Source organism: Mercenaria mercenaria, chromosome 1, assembly GCF_021730395.1.
Source record: "Mercenaria mercenaria strain notata chromosome 1, MADL_Memer_1, whole genome shotgun sequence".
Classification (NCBI taxonomy): Eukaryota; Metazoa; Mollusca; class Bivalvia; order Venerida; family Veneridae; genus Mercenaria; species Mercenaria mercenaria.
The window spans coordinates 117256765-117276858 of record NC_069361.1 but is presented as its reverse complement, the minus strand read 5'-3'; the positions used below and the strand labels follow the sequence as shown (position 1 = coordinate 117276858).

Here is a 20094-nt window from a genome sequence, read left to right as displayed (position 1 = left end):
AATTGTTAATTGATTCTGTACTGTACAAACATGTTCTCTGCAAGTAACTGCCAACTTCCCCACATGCATCAGAGGCAGAGGTCTAGAATTTTGAAATCATAGTTTGATTTACGATTTGAGTTACTAACATTTGTTCCAGTATTTTTCCAAGAAAATAATATTAATATAGGTGATAACATGAAAAATAAGAAGTAAATGTGATAAAAAGATAGTTAAAAAAACTTTGTCTCCGGTCGTACTATCTTATATAATGGAAAAATGTCAATATTAATAAAAAATATTACTGGCTAGAAAAAGAGAATGTATCTTGGGAATTTTAAGAAAAAAGCATAATATGTAAGTCATTAGCTGAATCAAAACTAAGACAAGTGATAAAAACTTATCACAGTGAACATTTAATTATTCTGTAAACAGGTTAAAATTCACAGGAATTTTATTTTGCAGGACTACTTAAAATATTAGTACGAGTTATGGATCTCACAGATTAAATGTCATATGAGTATTTTACAACATACAGCTATTTAAGCAGTCAGCAAGGGAGTTTGTTTCATTAGTTTTCCATTTAAGACACAGTTGCAATCTTTTTAAGATGTTGTTCTGAGCTATAAGTTTAACAAGTTCTTCCTACTTTTTTAATGTTTCTACTTTAATGAACATGTTTAGATGAACTCAAAGAGTTCATCATGTTAAACTTTGTGTTTATACTTTTTTTTCCATTTCTTGATTGATATGGTTGATAACAGCATATAAATATATTTGCCTCAACAAAGTCTAGTCAGGTGGATTCTTCCACCATCCAATTTCAGGAAGATTGTGGTTTATTTTGTTTAGTTGAGGTTAAAAGTTATTACAGATAAATAAACATAGTCTAAATGGTGTACATGACAGGCTGCAAGGTCAGTTCTTAAGCCCATTAAATCCATAAGCATTGATCAGAAACATCATTACTCTATCTGTCTTTTAGACAGAAATTATATGGTCAAATGTCTTGTCCGTAGACACCAAGCTGAAGGAGAATTTTAACAGCCTATTTCAGTGAGGATCCTTCTAAGTATCATTATTTTTAGTATATAGTGAAATATGAAAACAATTAGTCCTAATTTATGTAAGCAATAGCACAGAACTTGTCACATAATGACATTTTGATTTAGTCACAGTTGTTCAAATCCTTCAATTATTCGAAGACACATTCCGAAGACTGTCAATTATACTTCTTTTCATAAATTTGTTTGTTATTTACTTGTTCTTGATCATTTTAAACATAAAAGTTCAACAGAAGTAAAAGACTGTCTTCTAAATCCTATGTAGAAAGCACTTGGCGATGATGTCTTGTCCGTAGACTTTTTGGGTAAATTTCGGCTTTCATTTTAAAATTGCGATATCTCTGCCAAACATAGTCGTAATCACAAAAATGAGACCATTATTTAAAGAGAAATGACTGAATTTTTAGAAAATAACACATTTAAGTTGAATAAATGCATTTCAAAAGGTATGCAAAAACTGAAAGCAAGTAGTAAACAAAAATTTCTAGAATTTTGAACTTCAAAAGAAGATAATAACTACAAATCTTTGTGTAATTTATTAGTTTTTGGGGTTTTCTACATTACTTTTATGTACCTTATCATGTGGTAACAATTTTGTTGGGTCTTAAAGAGTTATTTGAATACAACAGTCCTTTAAAAATGGTCATGTCTGTTTTTTTTTTTCCCTGAAGATTCATCTTTATATCAAAAAAAAAATATTGTCAAACTATCAGACAGCGACAACTACCATTGTTTTTGTAGAACCAAGGTATATGGTAAATTAACATTTCAAAATAAAAGAGTTTTACAAACTTTTATTTTTGACCCCAAGTGAAACAAAAAAATGCATTTGATTGTGACTGAGGCGTAAGTCTAAAAGGGGGCATAATTTACTCAAAAAACATGTCAGAGTTATGGGACTTGACCCAGTGAGGTTGGTTATTGATCTAGAAAAAGAAAAAATAAGTTCCAAATCTATATGCCTTTTAGAAATAGCTGTATGTACTTGCACGCAAAACTTTAACCAGAATTTTCTAAGTCCAAAAGGGGGCATAATTTGGCCAAAATGAAAGTCAGAGTTATGGGACTTGCTGCTATCAACTATATGTACTGTATGTACTTGCACGCAAAACTTTAACCAGAATTTGCTAAGTCCAAAAGGGGGCATAATTTGGCCAAAATGAAGGTCAGAGTTATGGGACTTGCTGCTAACAACTAGTTTTATAACCCCGAAGACACATGTGAAGTTTCAAATCAATATCTGCATTAGTTTTGGAGATAATAACTTGCATGTAAAACTTTAACCAAAATTTTCTAAGTCCAAAAGGGGGCATAATTTGCTCAAAATACATGTCAGAGTTATGGGACTTGACCCAGAGAGGTTGGTAATTGACCTAGAAAAAGAAAAAATAAGTTTCAAAGCTATATGCCTTTAATTGATGGCTGTATGTACTTGCATGCAAAAACTTAACCAAGGTGTGACGCCGACGCCGACGCCAGGGTGAGTAGAATAGCTAGACTATTCTTCGAATAGTCGAGCTAAAAATAAATAAGATAAACTCATCTTTCAAATTACCATTTCCTCAAAATTTTACCCCCTCCTGATCATCTGCTTTAAAAAAATACAAGTTTTTATTTTTGTCGAGTTCATAGTAGCACATTTTATCAGTGACCTACTTTCTAGTTCCAGGAAGCACTTGTCATATATTCCCGAGCTATATTTAGAAACTGCTATTTTTACCATTTCTGTTAAAAGCACTGTTGTGAAACTGTATCACTGCAAAAAGTATATAATTTGGAAATATCACCTGTTTTATAAAACTAGAATTTTTCATTATTTTCTTAATATTTCTAAATCAAAACAATGGGTATGCACAAATGATATGGTTGCCCAGCAACTTATGTGACAATTGAAATAATTGGAAAACCCCAAATTGCTACATATTTTTCAAAACCTAGTTACCTATCCATATTAATATCAAAAGGCTATAGGCTGAACTTCTTTTAAAAGTTAACACTTTTCCTCTAAAATATTTCCTTTACAGATAGCCCTGATTTATATCTGAGAAAATAAATATGTGTTTCAGTTCTTTCACTTAATGCCTATTGCTACTTTACACAAGGCTTAAAATAAAATTAAGTTTGTTTGACCTTTACCTACCGACCCGATAAAATTGCCCCGACTCAAATAATTTTATTGCATTCCAGAGAAAAAAAATATTTTTATTTTCTTATCAGAAGGAAAAACTGATTTTGGTGCTTGAAACTGGCGATTATTTTATTTAACAAATGCATAAATAATTATGGCAAGTGAGAAAGTAACCCGCGGTCAGCTAGTAGAAAATCGATAAAGCAGACTGTTTATTAACTTGTGTATTCCGAAAACGTGTCAACTTTGCCGATAACGTTGCCTAAGGCAATAGGATGCAGACGACAATCAAACTGCTTATAACCGGAAGGCAATCTGACAAAAGGACATAATTTTACAAATCTAGTATCTAATTTACCCGCGAAACGTAAAGTATACCAAAACTTCATGCCGGTAATTTTCCATTCCACGAGCACGTGCGACCTATCGTAATATCTAATTTCCATCGCTCGACGTTACATTTGTTTACACATACACAAAAAACGCGTGTAGTGCATTCATTTTTTGTTATTATCGCATCAATATTTTTAGCAATGCTTAAGAAGTAATAAAGTTTTAATTCTATAACGATTTTAATAAGATATCGACAGGAATGTATGCAAAATTCTATAAAAACGGTCAAATTTAAATTTAGTTCTTTGTAAAATTTCAAACAGTGCGATCTTAATTATTTATTTCTTTCTAAGGGTAAATAAATGATAAATTCTATGGGCATAAAGTTCAGACTTTTGACCAGAAAGTACAAAAAACAGAATAAAAAAAATCTTAAATAATGAAAAAGCGTCAGCAGTTTAAATACATGGCGTAAAACGATTTTTGGCAAACGGATTTATGTTAGTGCGGCAAAATAGCTCACAGAGGTAGGATATCCACAATTATCGTTTGACACATTTACCTGTCAATTTATACAGGATATTGAATTCGCTTTAACCAATATTAATCAACTTTTTTATTGATTAATTTAAAGAACCGAGGCGGTACGATCAAACAGTGATGTGTCATATGGCGCGAAAACATGACGTAATTCCATGACAATCTCGGGCCACTATACCGCTTTGATCTCCACTTCAGATGCCATGATACCGACACACTTCTTTTAGCTGTTTCAGTGTGTACATACCACGTGGTTTGTGACGTCATTTTCGGGTATTACAACAAGAAAATTAGTAAACAAATCCGTCGATTCAGAACTTAAAAACACCGTAAGTATTTGTCACCAATTTGAATAATTTTTTTACGAGACTCAAGCCAAGACAGTGGGCTATAAACACAAGGCAATGGTTTTCTGAAATTTTTAACAGTTTTTGCAAAGGTCCGTTCCAACCCTGAAATTCGGCAAATTCTTGGAGGGTAATACGGTAAGAAAAACCCATGTTTTACAAAATAATGCAGTATTGCTTTCCTTTACATTTTTATGTCTTTCACCGCTGTTTATTTTGGTTCCAAGAAGGCCAGCGAATCACTTTACTGGAAATAAAATGGTAGGTTTCTCTGTGAAAACCTATGTCTTCGGAAAATGCTAATACGGCAAGAATGATATGACGGCAAGCAGATTAATGAATACACATATTGTCCCTAACAGCAGTTGATTCTTTAAAACTACTTACTTCTGTCAGCAGGTAAATAAATACTAAATACAGCTTACCTACTTAGTGCATGGTATGCTAAACTAGACGGAACCGTTTATAAACAGTAAAGCCCTGTTTCATTTTTGAAGTGTTGACAAAACATTTTTCCGTATGCCTAAAATTTATTAGAAAGAATAACTCAGTGGTCCGTTTTCAAAATTATTGTTACCGGTTCATGCACTTTCAGTCCATAGGAAGGATGGGGGCTTTACAGTACAAGCAGTTGTACTATGTGAGCGATAAAGGACTGTCATAGCTGTCTCGAGATTGTTTTTTAAAATCTGCCTGTTTAACACAACTTGAAAATACTTTTTACGATTTACGAATAATGTTGGCAAGTAAAGTGACTGTATAGGCATAGTCGTACATTCAATTTTACGACCATGATTCTAAAACGATATTTTGAACGATTGTAATATTGTTCATAAAAGATATTTATCGTTTGTCAAAAATGATTTGATACTATGACAACATAAGTATAGGGATCTTAAGAATGCATGTAATACTGTACAATTTTGATATTAGATTATGCAAAATCTTAAGAAAATTCAAATTCATAATGTTATGTTTATCGAACAGGGTAAACCATCTTTTCTTTTCATACTTTTACTTTTTTTGGCCCCTTTTTAGGACATAAAGTTTTAGCACTTTCTGGTTTCATCATTATATGATTGGGTATATGATTTTTAAGTTTTATGATAAGCCAAAGTTATCTTCAGTAATTATTCTGCGATTCTTACTATAACTGGGGTCATAATTTAGTAGTAGACAACTGTTTCATTACATGACCTGTATTTGGAAGATGTTACACTGCCCCTGATTCCGTCTGTGATAGCTATGTTTTATTTACCAACAGATAGGTATGCAGCAGATCAATATCTCACTTAGTGTGCTCTTTGGCTTATCACTAACGTTTATTCAAGGGTCATACAATAATTCTTTCTCTCACGTCTGGTGTGGTCTTTACGAAATACAAAGAAGTTTTACTCAAACTCGAATTTATTATATTCTTCTAGTCGTTGGTTTACGCGTTGAAAGTGTCCAAATATTTGAGAAAATATTTTATCACATTAAATTTTGTATATTGTTTTTATTTTTTAAAGGTGAATCTGCATTTTACATTCTAGTACGACACACAAGAAGTACTGCATACACATGTATATTTTTGTTATTTATATATGGTTTATATTGATTAAACTGTGGTAAATGAACGATACGAAAAATGCAAAGTCAAGATGGAAATGCTTTGCTCTTACAATAACTTAATATCATATACATGTGCTAGTTTTCCAATTGTCAGTAAAATTTTTGTTTGAATAAAAGATAATTTTGAAATACAAATTTATCACAAAAAGATGCTGCACAGTCTTCATTTATGAACGTTGATTACAAAGTTTCAATGTGTATAATATGTCGTTGCGTATATGGAAATTACAAAGCTAGCTTTGTGACTTTTTATTGATTTTGCAGTTGTTGTATTGCCATTGCTTTTTTGGGTCTGATTAAATGAATATTTCCAATTTTACTTTAATCAATTTCTAAAATTTGTTACTATCTGCATATACATGTACTATAATTTAATGTGTTAATTTTATGTTTATAAGAACTTTATTGAAAATATTATCTTCTGTACGTATCCGCGATGTAACAAACTTTACATTTGAACTCGCTTGTTGGTTTCTATGTCTGAACACTAACTAAGATCGTTTCCCAATTTTACGTTTAGTCTTCGTTCTCGTCATTACTCTGAAAAAAGTTAAAATACATCATCCGAGTATTTGTCTTTGCTAACATCAAGCTTTTTTGTTTATCAAAGTTTAGTAGATCTACCACCATAATCACGAAATCTCAAAGACTTAATCCTTTATAAAGTTTCGATATATTATCAGTTACTATTAATGATAGACATTGTTCAGATGCCCAACTTTCACTAATGCTTGATAAGTATACACTTAATGTGAACATGTAGGATGTCTTTTTGTAGACTTTTTTGCAGTTTTAATAATTTTAGGGGGGCCTTCGTGGCCGAGTGGTTACGGTCGCTGACTTCAAATCACTTGCCCCTCATCGATGTGGGTTCGAGCCTCACCAGGGGCGTTGAATTCTTCATGTGAGGAAGCCATCCAGCTGGCTTACGGAAGGTCGGTGGTTCTACCCAGGTGCCCGCTTGTGATGAAATAATGCACGAAGGGGCACCTGGGGTCTTCCTCCACCATCAAAGCTGGAAAGTCGCCATATGACCTATAATTGTGTCGGTGCGACGTTAAACCCAACCAAAAAAAAAATAATTTTAGGATGGTTGTTAGCATTCGCGGATGCAACAGTATAGATAAATAAGGACTCATTTTTAAGATACCTCTTAAGACTATAAATAAAGTAGATATTAGGAAACTTCTCTAAGCTCTAAATTATATTAGATAACAAGTAATGAAACAGAAAAATTTTAATAGATCTACTGAACGATCTTTAAGAAGCATTGAAACAAGAGCTGTCTCCATAGGATGACATATGCCCCCGATGGCACTTTGAATGAGTAGTTATGGCCGATGTTAGAGTTTAGGACCTTTGACCTACGGAGCTGGGTCTTGCGCGCGACACGTCGTCTTACTGTGCCGAACATTCATGCGTAGTTATTTTAAAATACATGCATGAATGACAAAGATATGGACCACACACGCCCAACAATTCACTATCATGAAAAATGACCTTTAACGTCTAAGTGTGACCTTGACCTTTGAGCTACGGACCTGGGTCTTGTGCGCGACACGTCGTCTTACTGTGGTACACATTCATGCCAAGTTATTTAAAAATCCATCCATGGTTGACAAAGATATGGACCGGACACGCCCATCAATGCACTATCCTTTAATGTCTAAGTGTGACCTTGACCTTTGAGCTACGGACCTGGGTCTTGCGCGCGACACGTTGTCTTACTTTGGTACATATTCATGCCAAGTTATTTGAAAATCCATCCATCGATGACAAAGATATGGACCGGACACGCCCATCTATGCACTATCCTTTAATGTCTAAGTGTGACCTTGACCTTTGAGCTACGGACCTGGGTCTTGCGCGCGACACGTCGTCTTAATGTGGTACACATTCATGCCAAGTTATTTGAAAATCCATCCATCGATGACAAAGATATGGACCGGACACGCCAATCAATGCACTATCCTTTAATGTCTCAGTGTGACCTTGACCTTTGAGCTACGGACCTGGGTCTTGCGCGCGACACGTCGTCTTACTGTGGTACACATTCATGCCAAGTTATTTGAAAATCCATCCATCGATGACAAAGATATGGACCGGACACGAAAACTGCGGACAGACTGACAGACTGACAGACCGACAGACGGTTCAAAAACTATATGCCTCCCTTCGGGGGCATAAAAAAGCCGTTCTTTCATGTCACATCATACCGAAATTAATATTAAAAGCTAAAGAAAGCTGCAAACAGGTATTATACATGAGGAAATGAGTCTCAAACTCAATAATCCGCGAAACTGTTCGTAAAGGAACAATAGGTGTATTCATGAATCTGCTTGCCGTCGTATCATTCTTGCCTTATTAGCATTTTCGGAAGACACATTTTTCACAGAGAAACCTACCATTTTATTTCAAGTAAAGTGGTTCGCAGGCCGTCTTGGAACCGAAATAAACAGCGGTGAAAGTCACAGCAATGTAAAGGAAAGCAATCCTGCATTATTTTGTAAAACATGGGTTTTTCTTGCCGTATTACCCTCGAAGAATTTGCCGAATTTCAGGGTTGGAACGGACCTTTGCAAAAAGTGCTTAGAATTTCAGAAAACCATTGCCTTGTGTTTATAGATCACTATCTTGGCTTGAGCCTCGGAGAAGAGTCATTCAAATCGGTGAAAAAATGAAATACTTACGGTGTTTTTAAGTTCTGAATCGATGGGTTTGTTTATTAATTTTCTTGCCGTAATACCCGAAAATGACGTCACAAACCACGTGGTATGTACACACTGTCTTTGAAGGGGGTGTTAATTGATGATGAAAACAAGGACAATGACTAAGTTTATCAACAGAATAATTACCGATAATCGTTTACGTTTTTTATTTCGCTTTCAACATTGGGTGGATTATGATTATTGTGTCCATATTTTTGGGACACTTTACAAAATAATCATTTTTCGGGAAATAAGTCTTGAGAAAGTGAAAATAACTAGTCCTAACACTTTTGGAAAATACGGTAGGTGCCAGACTTTGATTATTAATACTATCGATGCAGTCATTATGGAGAGCAACTAGATGGTGGAGATTACAAAAAAAACAGTAAAAAAAAATGTCTGCTGTGAAAAGGAAATTCAAGAAGAACAAATACGATTGATTACAAAGGAAACAGTGTACATGAGAATATTATTTGTCTACTACGTGTTAAATTATATTTGAAATTTGCTTGTACATAATACTGCTTTCATAACAGCGACAGTATTGCGGCAATTAACAGGCGAGTGGTGGGAAATTTAATTATCTGTGAAAATATATTATAAACTGACTTAATTGTTGATTTCAGAATGTCTTTAATCAGATATCGTTTTGAAATGCATTTGTTCGAAGTGAGAAAATCTCAGTTTTCGAATTTCAAGAAATTGACAAGAGCGTAAATGTGTTGAAATATTACAGGCTAGATAGTTTAAATATTTTAATTTTGTTATGCCAGAACAAAGAGCTATAAAAATCTTATACTTCTTTTGCCAGGACAATGGCATAATAAATCGGAAAAACCCAATCATGTTTTTGTTCTTAGTAACATGACCAATACTGCAAGTAGCTTGAAGCTAAAATTAAATCATCACTTTTGCTTGCATACTGCCATAACCGTTGTAAAAACCTTCTAAAGCTCATAAAAAGTTATTATCTATTAAATTAAGCATCAAACACTTGTTGAAAATAAGCTGTAATTCAATAGTGTGTTTAGATGCCAAATATCACGTATTTTCGCGACTATATTGTTTTGTACTTTTAATTAATTTATTTATTTGGGTTTTACGGCGCATCAACACAGTATAGGTTATATGGCGCCAAACAGGACTACATATTTTGGTTCCACATCTCATTTACATCGAAATAAAAACATGAGGTATGGAATCAAAATTTGCATACCTGCTAGAATCACAGAGTTACTGCAAAACCAAGTGTTAAGACCCTATTAGTCGCCTCTTACGATCATGCAAGGGTAATTAAGGCAGTGGTTCCAATTCTTTTCACACACAGATCGTCCCAGAACCACATGGGGCTTGTACATTTAAGGCAGATGTAGTGAAAACAATCATGAAAACACTTTTGATATATATATATATATATATATATATATATAAAGAAAAAGTGTAGACATGAAAGATACTCAAAGACTTGGTGAACTTTGCATTATGTGCAAATTAAGTCTGTGCCCATATTGTGTGTGCATGAATAGGGCTAGGGGTTTATATATTGCAAGCATACATTTAACAGAGCATCTTCAGAGATCATCTACAAGCAATAGGTGTTAATAAATAGACTTTATTACTGAGATAACAAACATTTAAAAAACTAAAATATAATAAAATTATTTACCTACCTACCTACCCACTGTAAAAATACTGGGTCGGTAAAGGTCAAACAAACTTAATTTTAATTTAGGCCCAGTCCACACCTCTAACAGTGGAAATCAGGCAGATTGATGTCATCAAGGTTTACTTTGATTGACTTCCGGTGCAGAAATTTTGATAGCGGTAATGATGCTTGACAAGAATTATGGATATATACCAACTTTTAAACCATGTTAAAAGTTACATAATGTTTTTTAAGATTTTCTAACTTAATTACATAATTTGAAATCAGACTGAAACTGTCTTGCTTTCACTCGAGGTAAACTGTTTATTTTTTCATTTTTAAAACAGCAGACACAATGTTTACACTTGTGTGTATTTACTTGTGTGTATTATGTTGCAGGCAAAAATATACAGGCCATTTCGATAATAGCTCGAGAATACATGCATGTCCACAGACACTTGGGGTCTGGAACCCCCAACCCCTCCAGCCCAAACTACTACGCACCTATATATATGTATATCCAGGCACAGACTAATCACACAAGCAGTGTTAAACTTATCTGAACTAATTTGAAAATATATATAATCTCCCACTAGCTTAAAAATACACAAGATATAAATGTTCGCCAGAAATATCCCGCACACCCACCTTGAAAAATCGTCCCATGTTTACTATTTATGCAACTTTCCCATAGAATTTTGGTGTTCTTTAATACGATACATACTTTTCTTTACGATGATGTTCATGATAATACTTTATCTTCACTGCTGTCAACAAAATATGCGAGAAATATTACAATTGTGAAAAAGTTTGTTCCATTTACAAAATCTTTCGACTACATAAGCTGTGGCTTCCGGCTTCGTACGATAAATAAACATCGCGTAATGAATGTGGGAACCAGCTGGTTCCAGTTTTCACTGCGCGAAAAATATTTACCGTACAAAGCCGGCAGCCATATAGCTGACGTAGTCGAAAGATTTTGTAAATGGAGCAAATTTTTTCACAATTGCAGAATTCCTCGCGTTTTCTGTTGACAGCACTGAATATCCAGTACTATCGTGAATATCATCTTGCAGAAAAATATGTACTGTACTGAAGAACACCAAAATTATATGGGAAAGTTGCATAAATAGTAAACATGGGACGATTTTTCAAGGTGGGTGTGCGAGATATTTCTGGCGAACATTTATATCTTGTGTATTTTTAAGCTAGTGGGAATATATATATTTTCAAATTAGTTCAAATAAGTTTAACACTGCTTGTGTGATTATAGTTTGTGCCTGGATATACAATGATGATGATAAAAATATATACAGGTGCGTAGTTGTTTGGGCTGGAGGGGATGGGGGTTCCAGACCCAAAGTGTCTGTGTGCATGTCGAGAACATAATGACGTCGGGATATTATGGGAATTTTTCAAACATGTTGAAATGGTAACAGAAGTTGTTGTATGATCGAGACATGTGCTCACTTCGTTTTAAAAGACCAAGGCTGAAAGTTGGTAGAGGCGGATTGGGAGGGGGATGGGTGCTGACCCCGAAGTGTCTCATTGAATAACACAAGGCGGAAAAGACTGTTAGTTTGAAGGGTTTTGAAATTACATTTGCCAGTAACAGCATCATCATCAATGTCGATACCAAACACGGAAAACTCGTCACATAGTTCTTCGTCTGAAACTTGGTAAGACATTTTATGGGAAAATGTGAACAACAAAATGTAAACAAGGAAGTTAATTTTCCCGCGAAAATGTATTTAAACTTCCGGTCAAATTCTGTTAGCTCTGATTCGATAAAAATGATTATCAGGTGTTTTAATAGAGTTAAAATGTACTTTAATTTCTTATATCAAAGTTTTGTCACTTTTTGTTTTGTCAAATAATTAATAACTAATTGTGATTTTATTTGATAATTATTTTCATTTCCTGGTTTTGTTTTAGACCCGCACTGAAGAGTCCTAAGTTTCAAGATGGACGATTGCAACCTTGAGAAGCTTGGCATAAAACCTGGAAAAATTGCACCCGCATTTCACCAAGACACCTTAGAATATAGTTCTACAGTGCCTAGCAATACCGCTGAAGTAACTTTAGATCTTCTCACAAGAGACAGTGGAGCATCTTACACAATTTCAGTGAGAACATATTTGCTTGACTTTACTCAGCTGTTTGTTTGAAAGTTTCTGCACGACTCTTTGACAGTCTTGTTGTTTGTAGGGGTGTAACGATACATCGAAATATCGATGCATTGCGATACTGAGTGTCCCCATAGTATGCATCGATAGAAAAGTCACGATCCAATAACAATCGCCGATAGTTCCTTCAACAATCGGTAGTTTCAATAGTTTTGAAATTTTAGTAAATACAGAAATATTTAATATTTATAAACCAAAAAACAGAGCCAGCTTTCATTTGCGGCTCGGAAAATGTTTATGTCTCCATTACAATAATTACCATCACGGAATTAAACTACCATAAAGGACTGAGAAGTCTGGGAGATAATTAATAAATTTAGTTTCTTAGAAACTTTGATTAATTATTTTAAATAACCTGTTAATCTTAAATGAGAAAAAGTACTATGGACATGGAGAAAGTAGGCTACTTGTATGATATAGCCCACTATATGGTAGGGCCCTTCATTTAGTGCTGGTACACCTTAGTCTGAGCCATCAATTTTCGTCTTTTTCGATGCTTTGGGTTATTAAACACATTGACATTCCCAACAAAATGGCCGATTTGTTCCAGTATACCTTGCATCTACAGATTCATTGTTTTACTTATTGTTTCAAAGCCGAGGAAGGCAAGAAATAGAAAAAAATATTAAAAATACTAATTTTAATGTTAGATTTATTTCTGTCCATTTCAGTTATACAAACATCTCAATGTGTATTAACAGCAATTATAAACAGTGCTGTGTCTTACACTGTGTAATAATGCCAGTTGGTAGTTTTACTGTATAAAACATGGTAGCCGATAACTATTGCAATAGTATCGCAATAGTAACCTGCAATAGAATAGTATCGCAATAGTTTTTCAGCAATATCAATAGTATTGGAATAGTCAAAATTGCCTTACCTCAATAGTCACCCCTAGTTGTTTGTTTATATTTAAGCCTATCATCTTTCATTTAATGATTTGAAAGTTTGCAGGCACGGTTCCACTCCTCAGCATTATAATTTGTTCCAAATTAGCTTAATAATATGAAAACTAGCCAATGTGTCATGGTATAGAACTTGAATATTTAAATGGGGAGAAAATGTGTGGTCAGCCGGGTAGCTCGGTCGGTAGAGCATCGGAACAGTATTTCAAGGCCCCAGGTTCAATTCCCGGTCTGGCTGCACATTTTTCTCACCCTGTGAGATTTGGCACCCAACATGGGGCTATGACTACGGCATTACACTGGTTAGTCTCCCAGTTATGATCAGAGATTGATTGTTGGGAGTATCTCCGTAGATGTAGAAGTCTCCGACACCTGTAATTGCTGATATATTTAAAGTACCCACTGAAATTCGAGGACAAATTTCAAAATGGTGGGGAAATATGTCACGGTATAGAACTTTAATGTTTAAACGGGGAGAAAATGTGTGGGCGGCCGGGTAGCTTGGTCGGTTAGCATAAGAACAGTATTCCGAAGCCCCCGCTTCGAGCCCCGGTCTGGCTGCACATTTTTCTCACCCTGTGACAAATTCCTATTCAATGGGTAAACCCGGTTATGCTACCTTTATGGAAATTATTTTATATTATAGAAAAGAAGTATAAAATACACAGAATGGCAACAGGAGATAATCTTGCGTAATCTTGCGTCAGCGCGTTATCTTATTGAAACGTTTGCTGACTTGATCAAGCGTGATCAAATCAACAGACGCTTATTAAAGTATCACACTGGCGATACGGTTGGCACGTAAAACCAAATCAGGTCCAATTTTCAAATGACAACTGTTGATTTCTCAGACTTCCAATCATAAATTCATTCCTTCCCTGTTTAGAAAATACTAACAACATTAAAAAAAGACCATTATCATTATAAATAAACAATATATCTGATGGAAAGTTTTTCTCGACACAAATTTTTATCCTTCTGCTGTCTGTTTCATACACCGGTAAAACACCTTGATTATAGTTTGCCATGAACACTCCTTTTGCAATCATTTTGCGAATATCAGACTAACATGCCAGGAACACTTTTGATACAACTGATCAATACAATGTTTGCAGGATGTTGACGTTTGGTTTTCACTTTTAACATGCCAATTAGATTTGCCGCGAACAAATACCTGTGAGCTTCCCGTGAACAAATTGCAGTGATCATCCCGTGCACTAGTTCCTATGAACAACTGAACATGCCGTGAACTAGCTGAAAATCATGACTACCAAGCAAAACCTGGCCAGAAATTGCCCACAAAATAATATGCACAGAAAAAGTGGGAAAAAAAAATAACTAGTAGGAATTAGGGATTATTTTAAATTTATTGAATAAACTTCAGCACTGCGGCTGTAACAAATTCAAATTGTCAGTGTCTGAACTTTTTCATGTTGTGATACTCTAGGTATATTTTGAATTTTAATGATAAAATAGGTAAAAAATTTAACTGTTAATTGTAATTTGAATAACAGTGTCTCAGGGCATGTATTCATTTCATCCCAATTTTTTTTCTTCACAAGTGCTGCTTATTTACTTCTTATTGACTTCTGCATTCCAGACAATCAGGATTTCGTTCAAACCATTCATGTGAAACTGCTCTAACAAATATAATTGATGAGTGGATTCAAGCTATAAAAGATAAAACCTATGTTGGAACTATATTTTTAGATCTGACCAAAGCATTTGATTTAGTGAATCTGATTATGATGATGAACTATTGATAGAAAAATTAAAATTGTACAAGTTTAGTGAATCTGCTGTAAAATGGCTATCTTCATACCTACAGAACCGCTCCCACGAAGTATGTGTATCTGGAAAGCTTTCTTCTACCCAACAAATTTCTGCAGGTGTTCCTCAACGCTCCGTTCTCGGTCCGATACTGTTTATACTATATATCAATGACCTACCATTGCACACAAACAAATCGTCTGTTGACATGTTTGCAGATGATACGACAATGTCTGTGTTTGGTAAAACAGTAATGGAGGTACACAATACACTGCAGACCAACATTGATATTGTTGATAAATGGTGCAAAGGCAACTCGATGCTTCCAAACATATCAAAAACTAAAGCTATGTATATCACTGCTTCCTTTAACAACAACAAGATAAAAGATCACAAAAACTCCAACAATATTCAAATGCCAGGTCAACCTATATCATACTCATCAAATGAGAAATTATTAGGAATTCATGTTGATGAACACCTAAACTGGAAATGTCAAGTTGAACAAACCCTAAAAAAATTCAATACCAATTTATATCTTCTCTTACGTATAAAACAATACCTAAGCTTACATTCTCGAAAGTTATTTTACAATGCCTACATTCTACCACACCAAGATTATTGCTGTACCATTTGGGGGAACTGTAATGATGAGCTATTAAAAACTGTTCTAAAATTCCAAAAGCGTGCTGCAAGAATTATTCTCGACAAAGATTTCAATGCTCCATCATCAGAATTATTTCTTGAACTGAAATGGATGACATTTCCTAACAGAATGAAATACAAAAAAGCTATCCTAGTATATAAATCAATAAATATGCAATCGCCGGACTATCTTACTTCAAAATTTAACCACAACCAAAACCAAACATCTGATCGTGAACTTAGATCAAATCAAAACAATGAACTAAAGGTATCAAAACCAAGAATAGAATTTTTTCTTAAATCTTTGAGCTACTCTGGACCCATAATCTGGAATAACATACCCAATCATATGCGCTCATCTGATACTCTTGCAAAATTCAAACAATCCTATCTTCAGTGGCACTTTTCTCACCCAAAATTACTATCAGAAAATACTGCCTACCAAATTCTTTAAGTTTCTACATGTACAGACTTTTAATGTAAGTCATTAACTTTACTTAGAATATTTTTGTTTGTTTATACATGTATATAATTTTATTTCAGTTCATATTGCTTTTTTTGTAATTGTAGTTATGGATTATATCTCATAACAGTTGCTGTCATGTTCTGTAAAATTTTCTCTTATTATTGTTTATAATCATGTTTATTGTACTTGTACATATTTATACAGTGGACCATATTGTAAATTGGCCCTGCCAAATATGTCATCCACTATAAATAAAGTCGTTACTTACTTACTTACTTACTTACTTACTATTTATTATGTTGTATGTACAACTACAAATCTGTCGTAGTTTTACTTTTACATCTTAATTATAAAACTTATGAAGCTAAATTGTCATTTTTATATTTCCTTTTAGGTAATCTGATTCAGCTCTTTAGAGTTTAAATTATATTATTGTCTTGCCGACTCAAAATAAATTTTATCTAATCTTACATATGAGTTTAGATATTAAAAATAAATTACCACAAATAAGAATATATTCCTATCATCCTTTAAGAATCACCGTTTACATTTTGAAAAATGTATGTAATGCATACAGATTTCCCTCTAAACATGCCCAAAATATCTGGTTGTAATTAACTTATCCGACTCATACTGTGACCTTTAACACAGAATGATAATGTTACAAATTTTAAAATTGATTTACAATTTTCCTGCTCTTATCAAAACTCTTCATGAACAGTTTACCAAAAGATTAAAATCTTTTAAGTTCTTCTCGCGATCATGCCACAATAATTGGTCTGCCTGCAAATATTGATGGGTGTAAAATATTTTCTCCCACCATTCGCCCTGCAAGACTAGTAGCCAGTAAAATCTACTTGCCCTTAATGAACGGTCTCTGACACACACAGTTTTGGCTTTATTTATATTCTGTCAAGCATTTTCAGGGGATTTTGCTGTGTAATACAAAGTTGACATCATTCTTGATTTTAGATGTAGCCTATCAGCTTTTATATAACTGTGATAATTTAAACTTACTACCTAATACATCAAAAAAGAAAAGTTCTGAGATTAAGGTGTCATGAAATTTAATGATGATGATAAGATGATTTTAAACCATTGATCAAAAAAGATAATCGCAACCATGATCTATCTGTATAGGGAAGTGGCGGGTCAAAGAAGGTGCCAGTGAAAGAAGGGGCTGTAACTGACATCAAAATAGAAGTCTGTGCTGAAGATGGAAAAACAACCAAAGTATACATCATTCATGTGAAGCGACTGTCAGCTAAAGATGCCACACTCTCCAGTCTCAAGTTAGATGTTGGAACGCTTGTACCAGAGTTCAATGTAGATACCTATGAATATACATGTAAATATAAAATTGTTATTCTTGGTTGCCTAAAAAATGGTTGTCTGATAATTAGGCCTAAAAAAAATTCTTTGTTTCCGGTAACATGCTGAAAATAATTAGGTAGGTAGGTAGGTCGGAATTTTTTTTTTTTTTTTTTTTTTTTGGAAATTTTTTTTATTAAGGGGGAGTCTTTGGGAAATTATTTTTTTGTCAAAAATGATTACAAATAAGGGGGTTATGCCTTTAGAGCATCAGTAAGTTGATTTCTAACATCACTGGCTATGTTTAAAGCATAAAAAGTGCAGTTTTGCATCTTTTTATTAAAAAGTTGAAAAAAATATTCTCCAAGGCCATAAAAACATTTAGGGTCGGGCCAAAAATTTAGGGTAGGTCGGGATACCGGAAACAAACAATTTTTTTTTACGCCTCAGTGCATTTGATACTTAGATAGATATTTCTGTATAATTTTGATTATGCACATATACTCATTTCTTCATCATGTTACATTGTTATGACTAGCAAGGGGTAGGATGTAAGGAGTGTCATTCTATTGGTGGTTCAAACAAGGAAAATGTGTTTCTCTGTGCAAAACTGTGAAACTTTGTTGATAAGTTTCCAAGAAACATTAAATTTCACAATTTTGTACTGAAAAACACATTTTTTTCTGGCTTATTTATAAGCAACTCCACCACTCATTTAAAGCAAGAAAATCTCTTTAATATCTGTAAAATGTGTTAGCTTCAAAGTCACCATTGGTATATTTATTTATTAACATGAATTCTGCAAGATTTCTTAACAAATTACCAAAAGTATTGTGCAGAAAGGAGTAAACCATTGTAAAACTTTTGATGTACCGGTATTAATGGAGAAAACCAACATTCCTTCTGCTTTTTTAAACCAGTATTTAGCACTTATTTTCACTCACTTTATCACATTTTGGTGTTATATACATTTTATGCCAAACTTTGTGGAAAGAAAAGTGTTAAAAATTTAATGCCAAATGTGGGAAGCTATCTGTAAAACACCAGTAGATACCATTCACATCCTACCTCCTGATTAAAAAACAATTTGTCTCATTTAAGTATAAAGTTAAACATCTATAACTACTTGCACTGATCCATTGATTCTAATCCCATGGATGTAAATGGCAAAATTATGTAAGGTTACTGAAATCAGGATTTTTCTTGCAGCTAAAGAAAATAGATGTATTAGTTAACCTGTATTATGTTCTGTGGTTTGCAGTATATAGTTAGTTTAGTTTACAATTAAGTTCTATCATAGAAATTTTGTATTAATGTCATTTTGTTTCCAGTATTTTTATCTACATAATTTATACACCTTGAATTAATAATGAAAGAAATTTTATAACTGTTTATGTAGTCACAGCCAGCTATCTTCGACTCTGTTGTGTAAAAGTAAAACAAGGTTATATATCTATTAAAAAGTGACATGCACTTTGTATTTACAGGTTTATTGGCATGCAATGTTAATGCTGTTAAAGTTACGCCAACCCCACCAGATCCTAAAAATGCTGTGACTGTCAATGACGAGAAACTAGGAACTCCTACGACACTTAATGTAGGAAGTACAAACATCGTAGTAGAGGTCACTTCTGAAGATGGGTCTAACAAACAAGTAGGTTTACCCAAAAAAGCTCAGTAATAGATTTTTTTAGAACTTGTAAATTTGTAGTTAGTCCTGGCTGAAATTTCTTGAAAGGAGTCATCAGCTTTTATACTGTAGAATTAACACTCAGTCTGGTTTTCCAACAGCTTTTCCTGTATCAGCTATGGTATGGTATGTAGATAGCTAACAGAGTTCCTTGGTGCAAACTGAACTGCTACAGTTAAAAAAGGATATGGTGATCAAAGTAGTGCCTGAATTGGTCAACATCACCTTAATTAAGATGTGCTCTGCTAGGGAGTCAAAGTTGATTGACTGTTTGCAGCTGTTTCCCTTCACCTTGCCATGTTTGCTTATCCACGGCAGTATATTACACTGTTCTGTTGACAATTGTTGCTGTTTAGGACTTAAATAATAAAAAATTATTTTGCCTAAAAATAATTACTTTTATTTTTTCCCGAAATTTATAGCTATCTCGTTGCTAGGTGTGTTAGCTATAAACTATCGTCGTTGTCAAGTAATCCAGTTTTCTAGTTCCTTGTCTAAACATAACAGATTAATGATAAACACCTATTCGTCAGGGAACCACTCGAGCGTTATATTAAATCGAGAGCACGTGCAATCTTCTCAGTTGAACTAAAGGTGTATTGGCTAGCGCTTCAGATCGATGTTAAATTGAATAGCCATGCCACGTGGTCGATGTAGAGCACGCCTGAAAGGTAGAGGCGAGCCAGCCTGTCGAGATGATTATGAAGGGAAGGAAACGAAAGGCGAACTAGACGGCGGATTTGCCAGAAATTCCAGGCATCAG

At 34.0% G+C, this 20094-nt stretch overlaps 2 protein-coding genes across 3 annotated transcripts in view; one reads left to right on the top strand and one right to left on the bottom strand.

Annotated features, from left to right (window-relative positions):
- Positions 1-12119, bottom strand: part of LOC123525896 (DNA polymerase alpha subunit B-like) — a 59387-nt gene extending 47268 nt beyond the window's left edge. Inside the window, exon 1 of one of the 2 annotated variants that reach the window (XM_053521644.1) lies at positions 11959-12119. In XM_053521644.1, the coding sequence (XP_053377619.1) occupies positions 11959-12046 (88 nt within the window). In that variant the 5' untranslated portion in view covers positions 12047-12119. The remainder of the gene's footprint in view (positions 1-11958) is intronic. The other variant, XM_053521652.1, reaches the window with a different exon arrangement.
- Positions 12120-12301: 182 nt separating this feature from the next.
- LOC123525907 (uncharacterized) overlaps positions 12302-20094 on the top strand; it is a 50785-nt gene continuing 42992 nt past the window's right edge. Inside the window, exons 1-3 of the mRNA XM_045305069.2 lie at positions 12302-12484; positions 17471-17678; positions 19129-19295. Of these exons, the coding sequence (XP_045161004.2) occupies positions 12323-12484; positions 17471-17678; positions 19129-19295 (537 nt within the window). The 5' untranslated portion in view covers positions 12302-12322. The remainder of the gene's footprint in view (positions 12485-17470; positions 17679-19128; positions 19296-20094) is intronic.